Raw genomic sequence first — 26,438 nt, forward strand, 5'->3', positions numbered from 1 at the left:
GGCTAACAAAGATTTGCACGTGAACTCAGTTGTCCTCTACCATGATGACCGGCTATATAAGGATTCAAGTAACGAAGAGAGAGGCAGGTTAAAGAAAGAATTCAGTCAAGAACAAGAGTAGAAAATCACCACAAGAAAAGAGATAAACACTAGAGTTCTTATTATCATCATCTTCCTTATATGTATAAATCTTTGTGATATCAATAAGAACATCATTTTTCTCCATACAAAGCTTGTGTAAAGATCATATCTAGTGTCAAGGGGTAAATAATATCATTAATGTTTGAGTTTATTTGCATGACTTATAGTTAGTGTTCTTATCATTTCTTTGGGTGTAGTTGTGGGATTTTCCGCAACTACAAGAGATACAACCCCGGTGTATGGACCTTAATCCTGAAAGATGCCGTGTTCAAAAACAAGGAACGCCAAGTGAATATCAGCAATGTTAAATTGTTGCATGCCAACTTGTTCCCTGAATGACTGCAGATACACCGTTTCTTCAAGATGTTCACCAAAACAGAGATTTGAATTTTAAAAAAAGAACAGAATATTGATTGATTCTCTTACACTCCAGACAGATTATAAAACTTTACAATATTGATTGATATCATGATATCAACCCTTTCTTTCTCTTTTTATACACCTCTGACCTATGCGTACTTATATACAACTCTAACCCAACAAAAAAATACGGAAAGGCCGAGCATATACTCCTACGGATAAATACCAAGATATTTACAGTGTGTGGAGTAGTTTGTACTATAAACTCAGCAGAAGAACATGGAGTTCCGTACATTTGGATGAAGCCGTGGAAGTTCTCGAAAAGGAGAATTTGATGCAGAAAAATTAGAGAAATCTCCAGATTTTATGAACTGGGCCATCTGCGCAGCTGCGTGATGCGCATAACAAACCGGTGCAACTGAGCAATGACAATGTAGGATGAGAAAAATATATGTCAGAACACATCAAGGTCACTGAGATTGGTACAGATATATAAGACATAATGGGCCATGGTATGATGACTATACGGTGTCGTTCCAGTTGCAATTTAAAAAGATTTGACAACCTAAAATATGCATCAAGGTTTAACAATGGAATAGAATATACTCTTACCAATTGAGACTGCCGTCGTACTACGTTGGTACCTGAATTAACAGCAAAGCGGGAAACTTAGAATACATTTAATGGCGTTACGAACTTCATTCACTTGTTTAAAGACTGTGTGCTTACACGTAGGAAAGAGAGTGCACAAGCTTTTGCAACTCGTCAGGTGAAAAACCAATCTCATCGAGTAAGACATTGTAGTGTGCTGGTCGAGATGTTCCCTTTAGGAGATCAAAATACAGAGTTGAGTCCAGGAAGTATATAAGAAAAGGATAAAGTAGAACCACAATTCAACCAGTTGTACACGACTATATGAAGGAAAATCACTTACTTTAGCTCCACTATGGGCACACATGTAAAAGTCATAATATCTAGGATGCACAATTTCTGTATCCACCACCGTTCCTGCAGAGAAACAAATATGTACAAAGAAAAACCAAAGTAAAGATGTGACTCGAGTAACAAAAACCCTGAAGCCAGGTAGGCGACAGAAGTTACAGATGTGAAGATTGTAGATTTATAGGTTGAGGTAGAAGTTATACCTGCTGGAACATTCTCGGGGGAACCTCCAGCTTTAAATAACTTCGTATGATGACTTTTTTGAGCAACAACAAGAGTGAACTTTGGAAGTTCTGTCTCACCCAAGTGATTCAATGCCTAAAGCAAACAAGACTTCACAGGGTCAAAAAATTTAAATGGTCCACATAAAAAGGTAAAAGTTCAGCAACAGGCATGGTAAATCCATAAATTATGAAAAGAGCCACAGACGCTGAATAATTCAACACCGTTACTTGTCCAAATTTTCAGTATTTCAACACACACACCTTGATGATCTGCTCCAGCTCAACATTCAATACTTGGTTAAATTGAGAATCAGCCACTCCATCCCTGAGGAAAAACCATAATCTAGCATACCGTTGTTTCCTTGTACGAAATAGAAATGGGAACAACTCCAAGTAAAATTTGACATAGAACAATTTTAATATACCTAAAGATGACAATTTGGCTAGGCTTTCGCCCATTACTTGTCTCATAGAAATCCAACAAAAGCTCCCTAAATTAGACAGCAAAGAATTGCATTAGCCATCACTCTGGACTTAGATAAATAAAGTTTTCTTTGATCACACTATAAGAATGCTAGAGTATGATATTTGAAAGCGTTAAATATAGCAACCTAATGATTCCATCATCCTTCCCATTTGGTAATGGTTTGTACAAGGAGTTGATCATCTCCTCTTTTGGGGATTGAGTACGCACGCATGCCCTGTACCTTGAAATCAAGGGCCAATATCTAGAACCAACAACCTGGAAAATCCAGCAGTTAGTCAACAATGCCAGTCAAGCGCCAACAATTTAAGTATATGAAAAGATAATCAAATACAAGGAGATACAAAACTAAACCAAAAGACTTACAGCAGCGATGGATGGCACATCTGATCGACCTGGTGCCCCATGAGAAACATCCATTCCCAATATCATAGTTGGAGTTTCACTTATAAGAGGAATATGTGGTACTTGTTCAACGGCTAGCAGAGAATTCTTACCCCCAAGCTAGAAAAACAAAATACACGTACAAATAAGAGAATATACCGTATTGACCATAAAAAGGGAGGAGAGAAGAAAAAAAAAAGAACCATAAATAGATTAAAGCACAAGAGTACAAGATTTACCTTGGTATTAATTTTAAGAAGAACATTAGTGATGTACAAGTCATTTATCTTCGCTGGGGTGAGGCATTGGGTGACGATTCCTAGCTCGGAAAGGCACTTGTTCTTCCAAGGTCCTTGATAATGCAAAAGTAAATTAGGTTGTAAAAAGAAATTAGATATGATGAATAAAGGACATATATTGTTGAACATATATTTTAGGGACCAAACCATAAATATCAGAATTCCTTCGCTCCAAGACACATAGAAGCAATTCAGGAGGACCAGGTAGCTTAGTCTTTATCTGCTCAAACATCATTTCTACTCTAGCAATAGGAGGTAATCTTCTTGATTGGTAATCTTCTTCAATTAGTGAGTATGGGGGGTCCATATGCTGCATCATGATGGAACATGTTCAACATAATCCATCATAAACCATGAGTCTCAAAGAAGCATGAAGTGAAATGCTGTTACAAGAGTTATAGAACTTACAATTCCCTTATCTCTTGCACCAGTGATAAGCTCCCTAGAAAGATAGCTAGTGTCCCAACGAGCAGAAAAGTTAACTACTGCCCAACGTTGAATTTTAACCGGTTCATATAGTGTCTGAAAAAGAAGAAACCACTTTGGCATGAATTCCTGTAAAATAGTAAGTTGGACTATGGTACGTAATTTGTAAAAAATCTACTCTAGAAGCTAGAAGCTCTGTACGAGTTGTTGTGCCGAAAAAGTTAATATCATTTTCGCAAGGCGCATCAGTCAACAGTATTGGTGTTGGAGTTTCTAAATTTCAACAGCAGCATACTTGAAAAGGCAACGAAGCTATCAGTTACCTGCCCAGAGTAGTTCCACTTTCCATTGTCAGGGAAGCAATCAACATTATTACCAACCTTTAACTGCAATAAAATGGTGAAAATGTAAACCACTGCACCATTAACACATACTTTTAAATGTCTGATCAATAAAAAATCTCACCCCTGGTGTGCCAAGAACACGTCCCTCAACTGGAATCAATTGTTTCTCAATGGACACCCCACAAGCACTTAGTGACGGGTCCGCATCATAACGGCTGTTGTTAATAAACTGAAAAGACGAATTACAGGTATGAATAATTCAAGAGATATGATTACTAACTGATAAAGAGACCAGAAACATGCTTACATCTGTCAGAGATTCGATACGCTCGAGAGGCTTGGGACTTTTTTCAGATAGAAAAGATCTTTGCACAGCAGATAAAGACTTTGTATAACGTTGCAGCGGCACAAGTGAACAGAGCTGGAAGGCATGAAGGACAACAAAAAGCATAAGATAGATAGGAGAGATAGCACTGCAAAATGAAAAAAACAAATAGGACAAGCATCATACTAACCTCAAGAGGAATGTAATTGGGTTTTTTTGGTCTACCAACATCAATACAAGGCATGTACGCGGAAGTAGTCAGCTCTAACTTACGATGTTTCGTAAAATAATCATAAACGGTAAGCTCAACAGTTTTCACTTCATTTTTGCGTTCTTCATTTCTCATTTTCATCAGGAAGCTGCATCAGTCCAGAAAGAAGGAATTCGATAAAAAAGAACGATTGACGAAGTTAAAGGATACGGGAAAATGAGGTGCTGTATGACATACTATAGATCTTTGCAGGGTTTCTCACTCAGTCCTTTGATCTTGAATTCCATATTGTTGTGTTTTGCCTTGATTAACAAGTTCTTCAGCATTCTTTTGGCCTGAAACCTCCTCATAATCAGTATACAATATAAAGATCAGATACAAAAAAAGAAGTTAAGACTACGCCGATTTTATACCCTTCCCCAGTCAATTTGGTGAGGATCCGTGACTCTCTGGTTAGTAAGTAAAAATTGTATCACAGGACCAGGAGTGAAGGTCATTGTTGTGGACACATCTGCACGAAGCAATAAAAGAAAACTCGATCAAGAAACAATTTCGTGGGTGAAAAACGAAATGCAATGCTGATAATAATATAAAAGCACACTACCCATGTTCAAGGTCAAACCACTCTGTGTGGTACGGAAACTGGAATGGAACCCTCGAACTCCGGTAATGCCGTCACCAACAGAAACAAAGTTCCTCACGTCACCATGATAGAAAGATTGTCTAATTAGAAGACAACCCCTAAAATCAAAAGACACAGAAAGAAGAAATACAAGATCAATACAACGAGAGGTAAAATATCACAAGATATCAGATCATCAAAAGTTGACACACCTCTCAGCTGCTTGCTGCTTAATTATAATATCAAGTACTCTCATAGCATCTACAGCACCTTCTGTATTGCATCCTTTCAGAGCTAAACCAATAGCTTGCATGGGAATTTTTCTAGCAAATCTGATCTCTACTTTAAACATCTTAGTTGCTTGATACGAACAACGCTTCAATCTTTTACACTCGATTTCACTGGGGATATCAAAACCTGGGCTCCCATTGCTGAAAACAATCCGGAACCCACATTATTAGTCATGCTACGAACAGCAAGAGATGTATACGACTAAGAGGAAACAGAGACAAACCGTTTGAGGGGTGTTTCCTCTAGCACCACTTTGAACTCAAACCAGTTCCTTGGAAGAGGTCCCACTGTATACAAGCTGGTCTCCCCATCATAAGTCAAATGTTTCCATCCTAGCTCTGAACAATAAGTTTGATATAGACTGTCCATAATCTTTCTCCCGATTCCCTTGATTTGAGCACCACCTTTATCTTCAGAGGTAACAGAAACCTGCACCGTTTAAACCAATTAGTTGAAAACACCTGCTTATAATTCCATAAATCAAACAAACATGGTCATTCTGGACATACAGTATACTGATAGAAAGTTGCATCAGGAACATTAACAGACGCTTTGAAATGGTTAACAAGCAATGAAATGCACTGTCCTTCTCTTCCAACTCCAGGCCTGGAGATACGTAAGCGACCTGGGGACTGTTGATTCCTTGGCTTCATGTACTGTGGCTCTAATTTCTCCGGCTTAAAGTTTGGTGGTATAACTGGAGGTGGAGGAAGTAACCAATAAAATAAAGGAGGTGGAGGAAGAAGAGGAGGCAAAGGAAGAACTGTGTCTCTAACTTCTTCATCTTTAGAGTTCATCTCTGGCTTCATGTTCTGTAGCTCTAATTTCTCCGGCTTCACATTCGGTGGTACAATTGGAGGCGGAGGCAAAGAAAGAACCGTGTCTACAATTTCTCCATCTTCATGTTCCATCTGTTGTTCCTCTGTCCCCATGTTCTGTAGTTCTAATTTCTCCAGCTTAACATTCGGTGGTATTACTGGAGGTGGTGGAGGCAAAGCAAAAACTGTGTCTCTAATTTCTCCATCTTCAAGTTCCAGCTGTTGTTCTTCTGGCTCCATGTTATGTAGTTCTGGTGGTATTACTGGAGGTGGAGGTGGTGGTGATGGTATTACTGGAGGTGTTGGAGGCAAATCAATAACTGCGTCTCTAATTTCTCCATCTTCAAGTTCGTCTTCGCTGGCTTCCTCCATATTCTTAATGAACAGATTTCCTAAATAAAAACAAATAAACTCTGGTTCAAAACCCAATAGACATAATACTCCCAGGAACATGTTCTCAGTTTTTGAAAATTGCTCAACCAAGAAACTGAAACTCAATATAGAATTTCTACACAAAAATAAGAAGAATCTTCAACAAAAATACAGCATACGCAGAATCAGAGTCGTGAGTGTGTATAGATGCATGTTAACAGATAAAGAATATTAACCAAATCATAACAAGCACAGTAAAGTAGTATGTAGAAAACAAACAATCAACTAAGAGACCAGAACAAGATGTTACACAGAGTAATAAAACTTGTGAAAAATAGCAATGCCTCAGTAAGACATTGGCATTGAGCCATTGCAATACCGAGGAGAATTGTCTGGACACTAATTTCAGTTTCACATTACCTGTGAATGAAATTTTATGCTCTGATACCATTGAAGGAAGTCTTAGGACAGATACTACGCCACAAATCTAAACAATAGACAGTATGAACTCAGAATGATCACCCTTATTAAACTTGTCTTTCTTCAGCGGAGCTGTAACGATTGCTTGAAGCCTATTTATTGGCTATATTCATAAAACTCTTTCCAAACAACAGTAACAAACTTGTCAAGGCACTTCCAGATAATTCAATCTCAAACCCTAGTTACTTCTCTATTTCCAAATAGAGACAACTTTCCAACAATCAAACTCAACTAATCTCTTGCAAAACTTCAAAAAAAAAAAACTGAGGAAACCACAAAAGTTAGAACATCCCACACTGAAATACCAGTCAATGCAGTAATTGAGGAAGAGAGAAACACAAACTGCAAGAATAAAATACTTCTAAACAACTGAAACGACTTCGTCAACCTTATTTTAAGGATTAGGTTGATGATTTCAAAAACCCTGTTCTCTACAAACTAGGAAACATGGTATTTACCATATATTGTCACGGTTTCTTTTTTTCTTACTGTATTTTTTTTCCTTTTTCTATTTTTATGTATTACCTATTTTACAGTAAAACAAAAATATTATCTGTGAACCCCAAAATCCCATCCTCTACTACTAGAGGTAAGTAGTCTGCCACCATGGTAATACATGGGATCCTGCAATTTCTGTCTGGGTTGAGATATGCTCCAAAAGATACACACTGAAACCCTAAAAAAGCAGTGCTCAATGACTTCTATTTGCCTTAACGGTGATTTTGTACCTCTAAATACCAAAACAGAAACTGCACCCTGCACCCCAAATCCAGAAACCTTTCGAGTCAAGTGGCAAAGTTAGTGTGTGTTCATATCAATGTCCTTGGTTCAAAACTTACCCACATCCTAATTCCTACGTACTGATCCAAAATAAATAAAGAAACAAGGCTTCAATTTTAATTTAAGTGACAAAACATGGTCTTCTGAATAATACCCTTTATCAAAAGAATTAACTAGCAAGACATGTCAACTAAGAAGTTAAGAAAAGTTTAAAAAAGTAAAGGAAAGATGAATATACCGGCCAAGTGATCTGTGAAGTTGATGTCTAACTAGCTCAATATAGCTGAGTCCTGCCACAAATAAGAAAATGGTCCTTGATAAAAGTATGTTGATGGACTTGTGTGACCTTGTACAGAACTGCACATACACAATGCTCCACATTACATACTTATAAAGCCTAGGAGATAAGTAAAACAAGCATGTTCCTGCAGAATTTATTTGACTCTTACTTTAGCTGTATCAGATTTATCTTACACAGTTGAGTCCTCCCAGTGCTTCCAGATGCCTATCTAAAATGAGTCTTAAGATACACAAAAACAGCAAGATTAACAAAAGGGATGTTAAAGTTCATAGACAAATAACGTATAAACCAGATAATAGCACATCCCAATTACCTTTATAGTGCCAAAAAGAATGGTGAGAACACAAAATGAGACATGAACAATTGCCAATACAAAGATAAAGATAAGCATTTGAGGCAATGCCTCAGCAGACAACAATGAGACCTTACCCTGCAAAACCATAACAAACCAATTAAATATAAACCTTCACCAAATTCACTAGCCGGACCCAATTGTGCAAGGGATTTAATCATAACAAGCTTAATATAGATTTTTAGTACAGTATCCATTAGTCCAACTTATGTACACAGATTTTAGAGATTGTCTTTTGAAATAGTCGGCCCCAATAAATTGAACCCTAAAAGCATCAATTCTGCAAAATCACAACATGCAAAAATCTTTATGATTTCATTACCTCCATCAATCATAACCCATATGCTTGAATCAGCTAATGAGAAAAGGTTAGAGAGATGATAAGGGGTTTACCTTTTTTGAATTTTCAGTACAGCTTCAAAAAGAGGTTCTTCATTTTTCCTCTTTAAATACTGCAAATCATCAAAAACCACAAACAACCCATGATCAATAATCTAAAATACTAAAGTGGGTTTTGATTAATTTACAAAATTAAGCTAAAAGGGGCAAATTTCTGGATTCAAATTGCAAAAACAGAAGAAAAACAAAGGAATTTGAGGGTGAAAATGAGAGAGAGAGAGAGAGAATGAAACCTTTCGTATGAAGAAGAATTTCAATAACAAGAGAGACGGACACAGTGATTGAACAAACTGATCTCTTCTGGATTCCTGCTGATGCTTCTTCTTCGATAATTTGGAGGGAAAATTTTAGGTTTACTTGAAAATGAAACAGTAAGAAAAAAGTAAAATAGGATAGAGGAGAGGACTTTATTGGATATTTAGTTGGGCTAATCAAAGCCCATCTACTTCATAAATCGTGACTCAGAAATCCAATAGAGGAGCTTCTCTAGAAGAGCTCTGTCACGTATTCCAGTGCACCATGAGCTCTTAAACTTAAAATATCTGACGTGCTATTAAAGAGATGCATTGCACATATATGGATGTGAATTTTGACGGCCTACCTCCTCATTTGTCGCCTTGTACTCGAGTTGGTGTTAGCTGGACTTATTAGAGTAGACAACCGAAACTAGTAATTACTAGTTACTATTACAATTAGGCCTGTCAATGGATATCCATTATCCGTTAGCCGTATCCGATTATCCGGTTTCCGTTAGGTTCAGTTCCGTTATATCCGTTAGCCGTTAGTCGTAACCGATAACTTAACGGATATTTTTGTGTTAACGTAACGGCACCAGTTTAGGCGTTTCTGTTAGCCTTATTTCCCTTATCCGCTAACATATATACCCCATCCATCCATTTAGCCTTTATCCCATACGTATTTTCATTCCCATTGAAGAGAAACTAAAAAAAACACCTTGCCTATCCAGTCCTCGTTCATGTCTTCTTCTCCTCATCTCTTATGAATCTTATTCTTCTGCTCATTAGTTCATCCGAGACTCTTAGTTACCAACATCATCTCTTCATCTCTTTTCTAGGGTTTTTCTTAAATTATATTTTGAGTTCAATTTTGATCTTAAAATTTAATTTAGGGTTTCAGAAGTGATTTGTAAAATTAGAATTTGATGGAGAGTTTAGTTTGATTTAGTGAAGAGTTTGGTTTGATATTGTTTACGGGAATACAGATTTTGAATTATTGAAATTGATTTGGAATAAAGCAAGAAGAACAAGCTGCTACTGTTGTTGTTCATATGGGTTTGATTGATGAATATATGACGAGGTTGAGTAGAAATTAGGGATGGGTTTGTATCCAATTTTATTTTACAACAAGAAATTGAGCCAAGAAAAGGCAATAAATTGGATGGATGAGTTTGTGTTGGAATCAGGATCAATTTCGCAGAGAGGATGGTTCTGTTGTTGTGGTTAACTAATAGCAAGGATGATTGAAATGGGTCTGGTGATGTGAGATGAATGATTATGTGGTATTGTTGGTGTTGATTGCAGATGTAGTTCTGTGAAATGGAAGTGTTGATGATCTGAGATGGCAACGGTAGCGGCAGAGCCATTATATTGTTACGTTAAGTGTCGTTGACAACCCTAACTACAACCGATAAATATCGAAACACAAAATTGGTTAAAAAGACCAAAATCAACAATTCCTGGGTAAAAAGGTCATTTAGATTTTGATACATAAAATTGGTTAAAAAGACCAAAATCAACAATTCCTGGGTGCAAAGGACATTTAGATTTTGATACGGTTTAAATGGACAAAAATGTAAAAATAGTCAGGATGTAAACAGTTTCATCCTACCCATTTTCAAATATTTTTTCTTATTTTTAAGTTTAAGTCAGGATGAATCCAGTTTCATCCTTGCTATTTTCTTGGTGTCCATTTCACCCATAATAATTTTTACTCATCCATTTGAACCATGTTTTAAAAATATTTGGACATATGACCCATTTTCCGATTTTGATACTGTTTAAATGGACAAAAATTTAAAAATAGTCAGGATGTAAAGAGTTTCATCCTACCCATTTTCAAATACTTTTTCTTATTTTTAATTTACATCAGGATACATCCAGTTTCATCCTTGCTATTTTTTAAGTTTAAGTCAGGATGAATCTAGTTTCATCCTTGCTATTTTTTTGGTGTCCATTTCACCCATAATAATTTTTACTCATCCATTTGAACCATGTTTTAAAAATATTTGGACAAATGACCCATTTTCCGATTTTGATACTGTTAAATGGACAAAAATTTAAAAATAGCCAGGATGTAAACAGTTTCATCCTACCTATTTTGAAATACTTTTTTTTATTTTTAATTTACATCAAGATGCATCCAGTTTCATCCTTGCTATTTTTTAAGTTTAAGTCAGGATGAATCCAGTTTCATCCTTGCCCTTTTTTTGGTGTCCATTTCACCCATAATAATTTTTACTCGTCCATTTGAACCGTGTTATAAAAATATTTGGACAAATGACCCATTTTCCAATTTCGAAATTATAGCCCATTGGAAAGGTGGGCAGTTCATATTTGGCTCTGCCCTGCACTAATAAGATACCTTGGATTTAATTTCTTTGCACAATTAAGTTAAGATGTTGTTATTACTAAATTAATGAGGGGAGTTAAAAGAAACTGGTTATCTTAGCAAACATGCACATCCAAAACGTTTCATAAATAAAAAGTTAATGACAATTTAAAGAAGTATATATGCAACGGATGTGGGAAAACTCCTCTTTTTCCTCTTTATCTCACTGAACAAGTATATATATAAGTGTTTTGATTCCTAGATTCACATCAAACGATCTAAATACATCCCAATCAAATCAGAAGTAGCAAAAGCTAAGTAATTACCCAATGGCGAATTCGGTTAATGTTTCATTTGTTCTAGCCTTGTTTGTTGTTTGTGCATCAGCATTTATCGAAGTACAAGGTGCGAGGGATAACAACAATAACAATGGGAATTCTCCTGCGGAAACACCATATGTAGATCCAGTGGCAGAAACTTGCAGGATAACAGCACCTTGTTCAGATTCTTTGGCACAACTTATAGCGATGAAGGCCTTGCCAAGCGAAAAAGATATCGGATGCTGCCAAGAACTGGTGCAAAAAACAAAGGATTGTTGGGAAAAGATAATGGATATTCTTGAAGACTCTAATGTTCCTCCTTTTGTTAACCTTCATCCATGGGCAGAAAATGCATGGAATAAATGTGTCAGTCTTACAGATTCTGCTGCACAAGCACCTACCGTGCCCAAACAATGCAGGCTTTCCGAAATGTGTGTAGATAGCTTGGCTCACCTTGTAGTATCAAAGACGTTGCCAACCGTAAAAAATTTTACATGTTGCAAAGAAATCGTGCAAAAACGTAAGTACTGCTGGGATAAGACAATGGAGATTCTTGAAGATCCTAATGTTCCTGCTTTGGCTCACCTTCATCCATGGGCAGATAATGCCTGGGACAGATGCATAAGCATTGCAAATATAGTTTTACCCCACTAGAGCATCATAAAATGTAAAACAACTATACTTCAATAGTTTTTCCTTGGTGTTCTTTAAAACGAATAAAAATATTGACAAATAATTTTCTATGAAATCTTTCTTATATCCAAATCCTAATTTTTCTTGTATGATTTTGGGAATGAAAAAAATGCACAAATTCACACACACATATATATATATCCTTTACTGATCATAGAAGTGAGGTGATAATCATTCAATGGTTTTGTGCCGAACATTCAGTTTGCTTTGTTTGCATTCAAATGCGAGTTACTAAAAAGCCGATAGCCTAATAAATTCAGGGAATTCTTTACGTATTACGATGAGCTCAAGAGTCTGGAGGACAGTAGTTCTTGCTGCCATGCTGCTAATAAAAAAACCATGTTTTCCAAGTAATTTTTATCGTATGTCACCCTGGAAAATGCATTACTAAGTAACTGGGGGGATTGCTTAGAAATATTCAATTGGTTTTGTTATTGACCGTAAATGGTTAATGGTTTGGGAGTCGATTCAATTGCCAGTCAACAACCTAACCATTAACCATCCTTTAACTAATTACTCGTAAGCAATTTCATGAACCGACATAAAAAAGTTGCTTACACAACGAATTATCGTAATACAAAACCAACTCATACTACAGCAGTAAAATTACAATGCTCAATAAAAAATTGGTAGAAACAAAGAAAATGCACAGAATTGTTCTTCACTTGGCTTGATTAAGCAAATGAACTTTTAAAGTTATAAGCAAACAAGTGCCTCCATGCAATCTCCGTTTGAGTCACTTGTTTTTTAAAGCCTTACTTTATTTTTCTAACAAACATGGGGTGGGTGTGTTCAGAGGCTTCCGCCCCAAGAATATTAGCAATATACGATGGTTACAAATTACAGTCTAGTTATAAAATTTTAACTAGAAAAACAAGAATTAGTTGACCGAACTTGGTCAACTTACAGAGCCAGCTAACTCAGTTCGGTGAGACTCATGGGTGGATCCGAGCCTGGATCCATTAAACTTGACCGCTCATGTGTGGTTCTAGAAAAAAGATGTCTCGAGTCGGTTCTGATTTTTGGAAAGAGTCCAGTCCTACCCAAACTATCAAAACTTCCACCCAAAAATAACTCATGAGTCGGTTTGAGAGTCGTATATGAATACTACACGCACCTCTCTTTTCCTCTGCTTTTCTATCTCTCAACCCAAAATATTTTTTTTAATCGGCAAAGATAAGAATTATCATTAAAAGGGCTTACATAAAAAGTAAGCAGAAGAAACAAGGGGAAAACCTAGGCGCTGGGACAAACCAAGCAAACCTCAAGTCAAAACACTCTCCCAAGACAAACATAGAAAAACTACATAATAAAAAAAGTGTCCCAATTGGCTTTAATATGATCTAGATGAAGCCCCTGCAAAGGATCCGTATGCTTCCCCCAAAGGAAAGCCTGAGTTTTAATTTGCTCGATCACGTGCTCAAAATCCTCCCTCCCTTCATTAAATATTATGTCGTTCCAGCAATTCGAGATTTCCCAAACATATTGCCGCTGGCAAAAGTTTCCAAATTTCCCAAACATATCGAAGAGAAGTTCTTCATATGCCATCCTTTGATGATCAAGTCTATACAATTCGGCATAACACAATCTCTTTTTGTGAAGGATAAGAAGTAGGTACTGCCATATTCTTGAGGCAAAAGGGCAGTGAACGAGGAGATGTGACGTCGATTCTCCTTGTCCACGACAAAACAAACAACCATTCACTAAAAGTTTTCCTTTTTTGTACAAGATGTCCATAGTGGGTAATTTCTTATGGAAAACCTGCCAAAGGGTAATCTCTCAACCCAAAATATTGCCATCTCCATCACGGGTTGCTGCTTACACGAAAATCTTTCCAGAGATAACTAATGGAAACGGGTAAGATCAGGTGGTTAAGGTCAATCAAAGAACTACGTAGAAAAAGCTGTAAAGCTAACTAATTAGTACCAAGATTGCATCCTACCCATGAGGTATTAAAATCTCCATGAGAATCGCTTCTTTTAGAAAGCTAATCTATGCAGTGTGGAAATACAAGCAAGCCTAGGAATACAAGGAGTGTAGACGCGCAGATCATGAGAAGAGGCGTTCATTGGAGACTAGAGTTTGTTCCTTCTTTTCTTTATTTCTTTTATTACATGGGATTTTAGAATGCTACCTAATCGGCTAATCCTAGTTTTCTTGTTCGGGTCCAAATATTTAATGCTCAGCACAAGTTTGTTGTGTGCTCCGAAATCGCGTTTCGAAGTTTTTGACAACCTAGGTGAAACTATCTTCTTATATGTATCCAACCAAAGGAGCATTAGCGATATATAACATCATTGTTTGCTTACAACCTCACACATGGGCATTTACGTATAAAAAAATTTATTCGATGTTTTCTTGTGTTTTATATGTGCCAGAAGATGATAATTAATTTGGTTGCGGTTTCCTTATTATTTTCAGATAATTGAATTTTTTGATCAAGAAATTTGATTTTTATGGGATGGTAAAATCACATGGTTAAGGTGCTCTTTAGTACTAGGCAGTTCAAGCTGGAGAGCTAATTATTCAGCACGAAAACCGCATCTTACTCATGAGGTATAACAATCTCTGTTAAAACCTCTTCTTTTTGAAAGTTTTCTTTCTCACTTTTTGTACGTGTCATATTATAGTGTATCGAAGATGTTGTAGTTAATATTCCTTAATAGTTTTAGAGGAATTTTTAATCAAGAAATTTGATTTTAATGGGGATTGTAAGATCACATGGTTAAGGTACCCTTTAGTGCTTGGAAGTTCAAGCTGGAGAGTAAATTATTTAGCACGAAAATTGCATTTACTCATGAGATATTGTCATTTCCGTTAAAATCACTTCTTTTTGAAAGTCTTTTTTTTTCCTCACTTTTTGTAAATGTCATATTATAGTATATCGAAGATGTTGTAGTTAATATTCCCTAGTAGTTTTAGAGAAATTTTTAATCAAGACATTTGATTTTTAATGTGATGGTAAGATCACATGGTTAAGGTGCCCTTTAGTGCTAGGTAGTTCAAGCTGGAGAGCTAATTATTTAGCACGAAAACTGCATCTTACTCATGAGGTATTGCAATCTCCGTTAAAATCATATTTTTTTGAAGGTCTTTTTCTTTTCTCACTTTTTGTAAGTGTCATATTAAAGTGTATTGAAAATGTTGTAGTTAATATTCCTTAGTAATTTTAGAGGAATTTTTAGTCAAGAAATTTGATTTTAATGAGGATGGTAAGATCACATGGTTAAGGTGCTAGATAGTTCAAGATGGAGATCTAATTATTTAGCATGAAAACTGCATCTTACTCATGAGGTATTGCAATCTCCGTTAAAATCACTTCTTTTTGAAAGTCTTTTTTTTCTCACTTTTTGAAGTGTCATGTTATAGTGTATCGAAGATGTTGTAGTTAATATTCCTATTAATTTTAGAGGAATTTTTAATCAAGAAATTTGATTTTAATGGGAATGTAAGATCACATGGTTAAGGTGCTCTTTAGTACTAGGTAGTTCAAGCTGGAGAGTTAATTATTTAGCACGAAAACTGCATCTTACTCGTGAGGTATTGCAATCAAGAAATTTTAATGTTCTAGTTAATATTTCTTAGTAATTTTAGAGGAATTTTTAATCAAGAAATTTGATTTTAATGTGGATGGTAAGATCACATGGTTAAGGTGCCCTTTACTGCTAGGTAGTTCAAGCTATAGAGCTAATTATTTAGCACGAAAACTGCATCTTACTCGTGAGGTATTGCAATCTCCGTTAAAATCACTTCCTTTTGAAAATCTTTTTTTTCCTCACTATTTGTAAGCGTCATCATATTATAAGATGTTATAGTTAATATTCCCTAGTGGTTTTAGTAGAATTTTTAATCAAGAAATTTGATTTTAATGGGATGGTAAAATCACATGGTTAAGGTGCCCTTTAGTGCTAGGTAGTTCAAGCTGGAGAGCTAATTCTTTAGCACGAAAACTGCATCTTACTCATGAGGTATTGCAATATCCGTTAGAATCACTTTTTTTTGAAGTCTTTTTTTTCTCACATTTTGTAAGTGTCACATTGTAGTGTATCGACGATGTTGTAGTTAATATTCCTTATTAATTTTAGAGGAATTTTTAATCAAGAAATTTGATTTTAATGGGGATGGTAAGATCACATGGTTAAGGTGCTCTTTAGTGCTAGATAGTTCAAGCTGTAGAGCTAATTGTTTAGCACCAAAACTGCATCTTACTCATGAGGTATTGCAATCTACTTTAAAATCATTTCTTTTTGAAAGTCTTTTTTTTCTCACTTTTTATAAGTGTCATACTATAGTGTATCGAAAATGTTGTAGTTAATATTGCTAGTAATTTAAGAGAAATTTTTAATCAAAAAATTTGATTTTAATGGGATGGTAATATCACATGGTAATGTGCTCTTTAGTGCTAGGTAGTTCAAGCTGGAGAGGTAATTATTTAGCACGAAATAATTACCCCTTACTGTGCCAATTCTGATACTTGTTATTACTCTATCTAAATTTAGTGGTTGATGGTAATATCACATGGTTAAGCTTGATTATTTCACTACCTCCATCAATCATAACCCATATGCTTAAATCAACTAATGAGAGAAGGTTACAGATATGATAAGGGGATTTTCAGTACAGCTTCAAAAAGTGGTTGTTGATCTTTCCTCTTCAAATACTGCAAATCATCCAAAACCAAAAACAACCCATGATCAATCATCTAAAATAATAAAGTGGGTTTTGATTGATTTACAAAATTAAGCTAAAATGGGCAAGATTTATGGATTCAAATTGCAAAAACAAAAGAAATACAAATGAATTTGAGAGTGAAAATAAGAGAGAGAGAGAGAGAGAGAGAGAGAGAGAAAATGAAACCTTTCGAACTGTATGAGGAAGAATTTCAATAACAAGAGATATGGATACAGTGATTGACCAAGCTGATCTCTTCTGGATCGATTATTTGGAGGGAAAATTTTAGGTTTTACTTGAAAATGAAACACCAAACAGTAGGAAAACAAAAGAAAGGGGAAGAGAATCTAATTAGCTGGGCTAATCAAAGCCCATCTACTTCATAAATCGCGACTCACAAATCCAATAGACGAGCTTCTGTGGGAGAGCTTTGTCACGTACTCGAGTGCACAATGAACTCCTACACTTCAAATATCTGACGTGCACTCTACTAAAGAGATGCATTGCATGTATATGGATGTGAATTTCGACGGCCTACCTCCTCATTTGTCACCATGTACTCGAGTAGGTGATAGCTGGACTTATTAGAGTAGACAACACAACGAATAAATATCAAAATTATAGCCCATTGGCGAGCTGGGGCAGTTCATATTTGGCTCCGCCCAGCACTAACCTGAGAACTTGGATTTTCCATGCACAATTAAGTTAAGATGTTGTTACTAAATTAATGAGGGGAGTTAACAGAAACTGGTACGTTATCTTAGCACATGTACATCCAAAACGTTTCATAAATAAAAAGTTAATGACAACTTAAAGAAGTACATGAAACGGATGTTGGAGAACTCCTCTCATTATCACACTGAAGAAGTATATATAGAAGTGTTTTGGTTCCTAGTTTTACATCAAACAAATCCAAATACATCCATAATCAAATCAGAACTAGGAAAAGCTTAGTGATTACTAATGGCGAATTCGGTTAATGTTTCATTTGTTCTAGCCTTGTTTGTTGTTTGTGCATCAGCATTTATCGAAGTACAAGGTGCGAGGGATAACAACAATAACAATGGGAATTCTCCTGCGGAAGCACCATATGTAGATCCAGTGGCAGAAACTTGCAGGATAACAGCACCTTGTTCAGATTCTTTGGCACAACTTATAGCGATGAAGGCCTTGCCAAGCGAAAAAGATATTGGATGCTGCCAAGAACTGGTGCAAAATACAAAGTATTGTCCGGAAAAGATAATGGATATTCTTGAAGACTCTAATGTTCCTCCTTTTGTTAACCTTCATCCATGGGCAGAAAATGCATGGAATAAATGTGTCAGTCTTACAGATTCTGCTGCACAAGCACCAATGGTGTCATACAATTCCCCTACCGTGCCCAAACAATGCAGGCTTTCCGAAATGTGTGTAGATAGCTTGGCTCACCTTGTAGTATCAAAGACGTTGCCAACCGTAAAAAATTTTACATGTTGCAAAGAAATCGTGCAAAAACGTAAGTACTGCTGGGATAAGACAATGGAGATTCATGAAGATCCTAATGTTCCTGCTCTGGCTCACCTTCATCCATGGGCAGATAATGCCTGGGATAGATGCATCAGCATTGCAAATTGTTGGGAATATATATTTAAAACATAAATTTATTTCCCAATAAATATAAAGAAAGATTTTGATACGTTTCTTAAATAAAAAACTAATTTTTGTTATAATTGATTTTGACCGTTTCATATTTTACTTTATTAATAGTATTTAATACACCATAATAACTTCTCCTTGAATGGCATTAAAAAAAAAGTTTTGAGTACAAAATCATTTTTTTTGGTTGGAAGAAAAAAGAGTGTTTTTATCTTTTAAGACTGAGTTTGTATTATGTCTCTTGAGTTTAAAAATGAAAATGAAAATGAAAAGAATTAGAGGAGTTGTTGAAGCCTTTTTCTCATGGAGAGTTTTTATTATATGTTTCTTGGGTTTTCAAAGAAAAATGAATGGTTTGTAAGAAAGAAAAACAAGTGTGTGATCATCATTGGTTTTTCTAAAGAGTTTCTGAGCAAGAATAAAGTGTAAAAGTTTCACATCCTCTCACCGTGCAAGAGTGATTGTGTAAGAGATTGATCTCGGCTGTTTTATCCTGGGGAGGACGCGACATTGAAGAACTGCTTGCACAATCTTGGGCAGAGCCGCGAAACGTCTCAAAGAAAGCGACCTAGTCCGCCACTCAATTTTAAGACGTTTCATTCTTCCATGGATACCAAAAGAAAACAATTGCTCAAACGCGATAAGTATCATTGTTTTATTTTATTTGATAGAATTATAACCAAAATATTTTTCTTTAATGATTGAACATGATGCTTGAGATTTTAGGTAACCCGGTACCTAAAGTTAATTTTATATCTAATTTTGATGGACTAGGATTATATTATGGATGATATTTTTCATCATGAAAACCTAACATAGAAAAATGTTATTGATGATAAACAAATATTTTTAAACATGCTTTTGAGTTTTATTTCTATCTCCTACATGAAAATGAATTGGGTCTAGAAATATTTACTAGATATACTAGACATCATGAGGATAATCCACGCCGAAGTTCACAATTTTTGAAGCACTAAAAGTATTTTTAAAGTATTTTAGAATACTAAATAACATATCTGAAACATTCTGTTGGGAGGAAATTTAGTGCTAAATAAATTCGTTTTTGCTAATCTTTGTGTAGATATTTTGAAATAGTGTAACATGAAGCTCATCAGGAATTAATCTTCAAAATCCAATTTGAAGTTTTCCATTTGAATTTTTAAATTGAGAGATGTGGTAATTTCAAAATTGTTGTGTATGTATGTCCAAAATAGGAGACATGATACTTGAGATTAGAGATTAGAGATGTAAGAAATTATACTAAAAGTCATGTTTTGATTTTAGTACTTCATACTCTTGTTTTGATAATGAAAAAGAAGATTATTGTTAGCAATCAAACTAGTGCACCACATATGTTTGATAAAATGCTTGATAGTGAGTTATAAATATATGATGTTATAACTATAGAACTTTGAATCTTTGTTTGAAATTTAAGTGAAACTTGAAGTACTATATTTTAATTGATTTTTAAGTAATTATGTAAGTGCATACCTTACTTATTTTTGGTTTCGGATGCTCACATGTGAATGATTGTGACAAGTGCATGAGATTTCACCTACTTGAACAAGTTTTTATTTTCCAATGAAATAAAAATAGCGGGGAGATTAATCGATTTGAGGAGCAATGAGGTTGCTGATTTCTTTGTTGGTGCGCAAAGAATGGAAAATAGTTTATAACCAATTGAGCTTTAAAAGCAATTGAGGTATGTTTGATGAACTATTTGTAGTAATTGTAGTGATCAAATAATGACATTCTAAGTTGAATAAATTGATTGTTCAATCTTAGAATAAATTTTAGGGAAACAAGATATTGAGAATTATTGTGTATGACAATAAACATGTGACTCATATAAGTTTGGAACTTATGAGATGGAATTATATGCGAACCCAAAACTGAAATAATTAGAAACCTATAGTCAAAACAAATGTGAATATCAACTCTCACCAAGAAATGAAGATAATATTGATTATGAGATTATTTGCTATTCTTGCATGGCATTGCAAGGATATCAAATGTTATTAACAACGCTTTTCAAGCTTAGTTAATGTGAACTATGGATACGGTGAGAGGTTGATATATATTGGTGTTTTCCACCATGTTTGTTTTGATAGGTTATGGTTCAAAATTTGAACCAAATTGTTTGAAAGAAAGTGGTGTTGAGATATACTCACATCACTAGGATTTTCGGTATTGGTATGGTTCAAAGTCTACTTCGGGTAAAACAATTTTATTAAAATGTTCATACTTCCGAAATGAGAAACAATCTTGTTTCCTCCTAGATTGAGATTATAAATTTGTTGAATTTGATCATTGCAATACTACAAATGATATGTTGTAGATAAAATGTTTGAGCATAATAGTGCAATTTTATCATAACATAAATTGAATTTTCAATATTTGAAATATGAGATTTTGTCATGCTTTTTAAGAAATCAATGAGTTAGTGATGAAAATGAGCATGTTATATTTTATTATAAACTTGGTGAATTTTTGAGTAACATGTATGTAATCTTACCTAACTCATAAAAGCATGAACACTTTCAAATCTTACGCAACTTGCAATGATACTGGATGAAATAAAATATTTGGGAATTTTATAAATATGCTTCGAGTATCTAGTCTTGATATCAAATATGATTTTTGAGTAGTGAATTAGGAAATATTGTTTTCAAGAAAATTGTTTGAATTTTTTCTCTATATTGTGCAAAACGTTTTGGGTTTTGATCATTGGTTTATTAGTTTTTCACAATTTATTGGGATCTTTGGATATTGTTTTGAAATTCTTTTTTGAGTGAAAAAATAGTGGGGGTTCCATACCCTATGTTTCACCAACTTTGATTTAAATTAGAGGAACTAGAAAAATGAAAGTGACAAGTAATTCACTAAGAATGAACCTAGAAAAGCATATATAGTGAGACTAAATTTTAGTCATGAATACTTTGTTAATGGAAAATAACTTCTTATAGAGAGTAATTTTGTTCTTCAAACTATTAAATCTTTGGCAAAAAGTTTTTATGAACCTATTGTTTTTAGACAAACAAACAGAAAATTGTTGACTCTTGCATTCATGTCGCTAATTAACTTACATGCTTGTTTTGTTGATGTTGTTTCTATGATATATGATTTTTTATATTCATAAGTAGAAATATATACTTTTGTGTAAGTCAAAGATGAGAATATATGTAAACCAATCATGGAAAACTATGTAGCTTCTACCATAAAAGAAAGCATATAAGTTATATAATTTATCATTTATATTCTGAAAACAACTTTAAAAAAATTTAAAATAAATAAATTGTTTATTTGATTCATTTGGATGATTTCAGAATTGATGAAAGTGAAATGCAAAATATTCTTTGTTTTGTATGCAGATATGATTTGTTGAATTTTTATTCTAACTTATAGGATGAAAATGAAAATGAGAACATGCTTAGTTTACTATTTGGAATGAAAGACTTGAATGAAGATGGTGTATGTTGTTAAAAATATTTTTTTTTTCTTTGGATCTATTTCATTTCAATGAAAATAGAATTTTAAGAGAGATAAAAATATATATAGTCTGACTGTAAACTAGTTTTCACTCATTTGGTTTAATGCTAGTGCTTTTGAGATTGTGTGATTGCACTAGACATGAGTATGGTAGCTTAGTATGTTTCTTTGCTACGTGATTGACTATATATAAGTAATTTTTGTAGTGGGGGTTTATTATATTACCTCCGTAGTGGGGGTGTTATATTCAGATTTACTAATCCTAGTATGGAAAATTGGTAAAATTTTGAGAAGGTTATGAGGTGTTTAAAACACACCCCTTACACCTAGAAATACACTATCTAAATGGTTACCGCAATCCTTTAAGGATGTTGCGAAGCTGATTGGACATCCTTTCAGTTGAATCCTTTAAAGGATGGAGTGATTCGATCCTCTATAGTGGATAGAGGAACAGACATATAAATCCAATGTGATAGTACCGCGGCTATTGCAAGAATTGAGAACGTTATGACAACTACAAGAGTTGATGTTATGAGAATGAATTATATAGTGTTTGGAAAGAGATTTTATTAGTCCTTTGACGAAAGGATTGATAATAAGATGTGAATACATCTTAGGGATGAGGTTGATGCCCATTGAGATTGAGTCATCTATGATGGATACCCAACCTAGAAATAGGTTCAAAGGGACAAGAAAAAGTCATAAATGATATGGAGATGCGAGAATCATGCTTTTGAAGAATTCATCCCACGGCATGACATTCTGAAGCGAGTAAAAGGTTGAGTTTAATTTTAATTTTAAAATTTTAAACTCTTAATGATGTTTATATCTCTATTTAGAGTGGGGTACTTTCAGGAGTACTCTTGATAAACTCACCTATATGAATGTGAAAGTGTGGACGCTTTCTATGAGAATATTGATAGTTCTCTAGATCATTCATTAAACTGGGATACAAGCACATGGCCATAATGTGCTGGCTTTAGACTTTACACTAGTATAGTCGTGTGTGTTAAGTAATCTTTTATCTCCTAGAGTTCAAGACTTATGTTCACTCTATGGTCAGATTTAAGAGAGCCTATTAACACTACGTAAAGGTTCAAGTCGCGAGACACCTTTGTTTATGCACAATTCTATAAGTTCTTCCTCAATTTTTTAAAAATATAAGTGGTGGATTTTTGGGAATATATATTTAAAACATAATTTTATTTCCCAATAAATATAAAGAAAGATTTTGATAGCATTTAAGTTTCTTAAATAAAAAACTAATTTTGGTTATAATTGATTTTGACCGTTTCATATTTTGCTTTATTAATAGTATTTAATACACCATAATAAATTCTCCTTGAAAGGCATTAAAAAAAAGATTTTGAGTACAAAATCATTTTTTTTGGTTGGAAGAAAAAAGAGTGTTTTTATCTTTTAAGAGTGAGTTTGTATTATGTCTCTTGAGTTTAAAAATGAAAATGAAAAGAATTAGAGGAGTTGTTGAAGCCTTTTTCTCATGGAGAGTTTTTATTATATGTTTCTTGGGTTTTCAAAGAAAAATGAATGGTTTGTAAGAAAGAAAAACAAGTGTGTGATCATCATTGGTTTTTCCAAAGAGTTTCTGAGAAAGAATGAAGTGTAAAAGTTTCACATCCTCTCACCGTGCAAGAGTGATTGTGTAAGAGATTGATCTCGGTTGTTTTATCCTGGGGACGACGCGACATTGAAGAACTGCTTGCACAATCTTGGGCAGAGCCGCGAAACGTCTTAAAGAAAGCGACCTAGTCCGCGACTCAGCCATAACGTTATTTGTTTCATTATTGATTTTATTTGTGGTGCAGACATAATTTGGCAATTTTTCCATCACAAACATAATTTTACCCCACTAGAGCATCATACAATGTAAAACAACTACACTTCAATAAGTTTTTCCTGGGTGTTCTTCAACGAATAAAAATATTGACAAAATAATTTTCTACGAAATCTTTCTTATATCCAAATCCTAATTTTTCTTGTATGATTCTGGAAATGAATAAATCTACCAATTCACATATGTATTCATATCCTTTGCTGATCATATAGAAGTCCGGGACATAATCATTAAATGGTTTTGTGACCAACATTCAATGCTTTCTTTGCATTCAGATGCGAGTTACTAAAGCCAAGATCCTGGTAATTTAAGGGAATTCTTATGTATTCCATTGATTTCAAGAAACTAGAGAACAATAGTTCTTGCTGCCATGTTGTTAATAGATTGTAGTTGCAGTTGCGGAAAATCCCACAACTACACCCAAAGAAATGATAAGAACACTAAGTTTAAGTCATGCAAGTAAACTCAAACATTAATGATATTATTCATCCCTTGACACTAGATATGATCTTTACACAAACTTTGTATGGAGTAAAATGATGTCCTTATTGATATCATGAAGATTTATACATGTAAAGAAGATGATAATAAGATAACTCTAGTGTTTATCTCTTTTCTAGTGGTGGTTTTTATACTCTTGTTCTTGACTGAACTCTTTTTCAACCTACCTCATTATTCATTACTTGAGTCCTTATATAGACGGTCATCATGGTAGAGGACAACTGAGTGCACGTGCAAATCTTTGTTAGTTGTTCTCTGTTTATCTTGTCCTATTCGCCAGGCTTTGGGAAGATGTCGTTATCTCTCGCGTTGCAGCTTCGTGCTCTTCGTGTTACATCCATCGTGTAGGTGATCTCGTTTGGTTCCTTTTGTCGCATTATATTCCTTCGCCTAATTTCTTCCTTCACTTATTTCAGCGATCACTCTAGTGAGGGCGAGGCTGTGGGTTGTTCTTGTGTGATATTTTGCCTCTACATTTTGCCTCTTCTCGCGTTATTCTTCTGTAAGTGGAATGATGCGAGAATCCTTTAGTTGATTCTTCGCGTTATTTTCGTTTAATCCTACATCCCTCCGGTTTTTCCATGTGATTATTCCCACGTGTAATGACCCTTCCTTTTCTTGATTGACATGTCTGAATTTTCAGCTGACCGGTTACGGTTACAGTCGGTTCCCTCCATCTTTATAAATACTCTTGGGAGTGAGATCTGCTTTTATTTTCTTCTTTCTTTGTTCTTTCTTCTCCTCTGTTTTTTCTGCAAAATCTTACTGGTTCATTATCATGTCGAGTCAATCCTCCGTTCCTTCTTCTAACGAATTATCTCCTTGGTATTTATACGTTCTCCTCGGGTTTTATTTTATGTATATGTTATTTCTATTTGGAGTTTATCTTTCTTTTGGTAACCCGTATTCTTACTGCAATTTCAGACCTACTCTGTTGAGGCATCCAGTTAACCCTTCTGTGGATCGGAAAAAAGTGATAAAAAGGGGGTCCTTCAAGAGGAAACTTTGGCCTGGGAAGGAGACTTCCTCGCATAAAAAGGGGGGATCGCGTAGTGGTTCTCTAGTTGATGTCGTTAGTCCCCTAACTCTGATGTCTGTCGCATCGCCCAAGGGTGAGATATTAACCAGCCTTTCTCCCCAACCAATTTATTCTCTCGCTCCTGAGCATGCTTCAGAGGGGTCTACTATGGTTTGTGCTACTTCTAGTGTTGTTGTCGCTAAGGAAGAGCGAATTGTTGCGTCCGATACTGTTGGGGCTGATACTCCTCCATCCAACACTGTTGTTCAGGTTTCGCAGTGGTCAGGCTTAATTTCCCTCACACTAGGTCTATCGCCTCAGCGAACTGGATCTGAGTCCCCCTTGCTTTTTGATCACGATAAGCGTACTGCACTTGCCTCAGAGGTTAGTCGATCCTAATTCTTGGTGCTTTGTAGGAGTTTCGTCGTTGCTTGGTTGAGATCGATCACCTTTTAAAGGCTGAGGAGGTTATTGTAGACCTAAAGAAGCAGTTATCTGAATTGTCTTCTGAGGCGAACGAAGTCACCAATCTTCGCGCAAGGAATGAAGAGCTTAGAGGTGAGGCTTTTTACAATGTTTCCATTCTTCGTATGTTCTGCTTTCGTATCATCTCTTTTGATTTTAGGTCTTTCATACTTAAGCCTTAAACCGAAAACGTACATCTGAGCGTTACGAGTTTGAATTTGCTGCGAAGGATGCTCGAGGTGAGTGCGACGCTCTTAAAGATCCGGTTACTTGGTTGGAGGGTGATCGTCGGGGTTTAAGTAGTCAGATTGTTGATCTTCAAATTGATAATTTTTGTTGGCTTGCTCGTTTTAATCAACATTGTACTTTGTCTGGTCAGCTTGCTAGGGCTTTAGAGGTATCTAATATTTTAAACCGCGCCCTTCTTGATGAAAAACGAACCTTATCCGAAGATATTCGTGATTTAAAGAATCAGAAGCTTTCCTTTGATGACGCTTATTACAGACTTTCTAGAGATCGAAACTTATTGGATAATTATCTGCAATCCCAGAAGGTCGTGTCAAATGATCTCGCGTCCAAGTTAGCGAAGCTGTCTCGCGAGAAGGATGAAGCTTGTCAGAAAAGAGATAAGGCTTTAGAAGATTTCCGATTACTTCAAAATGCTAATC

The 26,438-nt window shown here is 35.1% G+C and overlaps 1 protein-coding gene across 3 annotated transcripts; it reads right to left on the reverse strand.

Annotated features, from left to right (window-relative positions):
- Positions 1-432: 432 nt before the first annotated feature.
- On the reverse strand, positions 433-8,913 carry LOC113319725 (protein argonaute 16-like). Of its 3 annotated transcripts, none has more exons than XM_026567986.1 (28): positions 8,789-8,913; positions 8,550-8,608; positions 8,345-8,436; positions 8,118-8,234; positions 7,953-8,012; positions 7,742-7,860; positions 5,563-6,263; positions 5,277-5,482; positions 4,975-5,193; positions 4,745-4,881; positions 4,554-4,651; positions 4,378-4,475; positions 4,120-4,288; positions 3,912-4,025; positions 3,726-3,833; positions 3,584-3,646; positions 3,243-3,356; positions 2,982-3,144; positions 2,775-2,887; positions 2,518-2,655; positions 2,279-2,409; positions 2,093-2,158; positions 1,929-1,992; positions 1,647-1,761; positions 1,436-1,509; positions 1,231-1,325; positions 1,114-1,145; positions 433-919 (listed from the first exon to the last, which is right to left on the reverse strand). In XM_026567986.1, exons 7-28 carry the CDS (start codon positions 6,241-6,243, stop codon positions 768-770), a joined length of 3,150 nt encoding a protein of 1,049 aa, XP_026423771.1. In that variant the 5' UTR covers positions 6,244-6,263; positions 7,742-7,860; positions 7,953-8,012; positions 8,118-8,234; positions 8,345-8,436; positions 8,550-8,608; positions 8,789-8,913; the 3' UTR covers positions 433-767. The 3 variants fall into 3 exon arrangements, with proteins under 3 accessions (XP_026423771.1, XP_026423757.1, XP_026423765.1); XM_026567972.1 differs by having other exon boundaries at positions 7,953-8,023; XM_026567980.1 differs by lacking the exon at positions 8,345-8,436 and having other exon boundaries at positions 7,953-8,023.
- Between the last annotated feature and the right edge of the window lie 17,525 nt (positions 8,914-26,438).

This window comes from Papaver somniferum, chromosome 1 (assembly GCF_003573695.1).
Source record: "Papaver somniferum cultivar HN1 chromosome 1, ASM357369v1, whole genome shotgun sequence".
Classification (NCBI taxonomy): Eukaryota; Viridiplantae; Streptophyta; class Magnoliopsida; order Ranunculales; family Papaveraceae; genus Papaver; species Papaver somniferum.

Bases quoted from the DNA above. Each gene is read 5' to 3' on its own strand.
- LOC113319725 (XM_026567980.1), bottom strand. From the start codon at position 6,243: ATGGAGGAAGCCAGCGAAGACGAACTTGAAGATGGAGAAATTAGAGAC. The intron at 2,410-2,517 runs GTAAGTCTTTTG...TGGATTTTCCAG, and splicing joins ATGTGCCATCCATCGCTGCT to GTTGTTGGTTCTAGATATTG. The intron at 1,326-1,435 runs GTAAGTGATTTT...GATCTCCTAAAG, and splicing joins GTGCCCATAGTGGAGCTAAA to GGAACATCTCGACCAGCACA.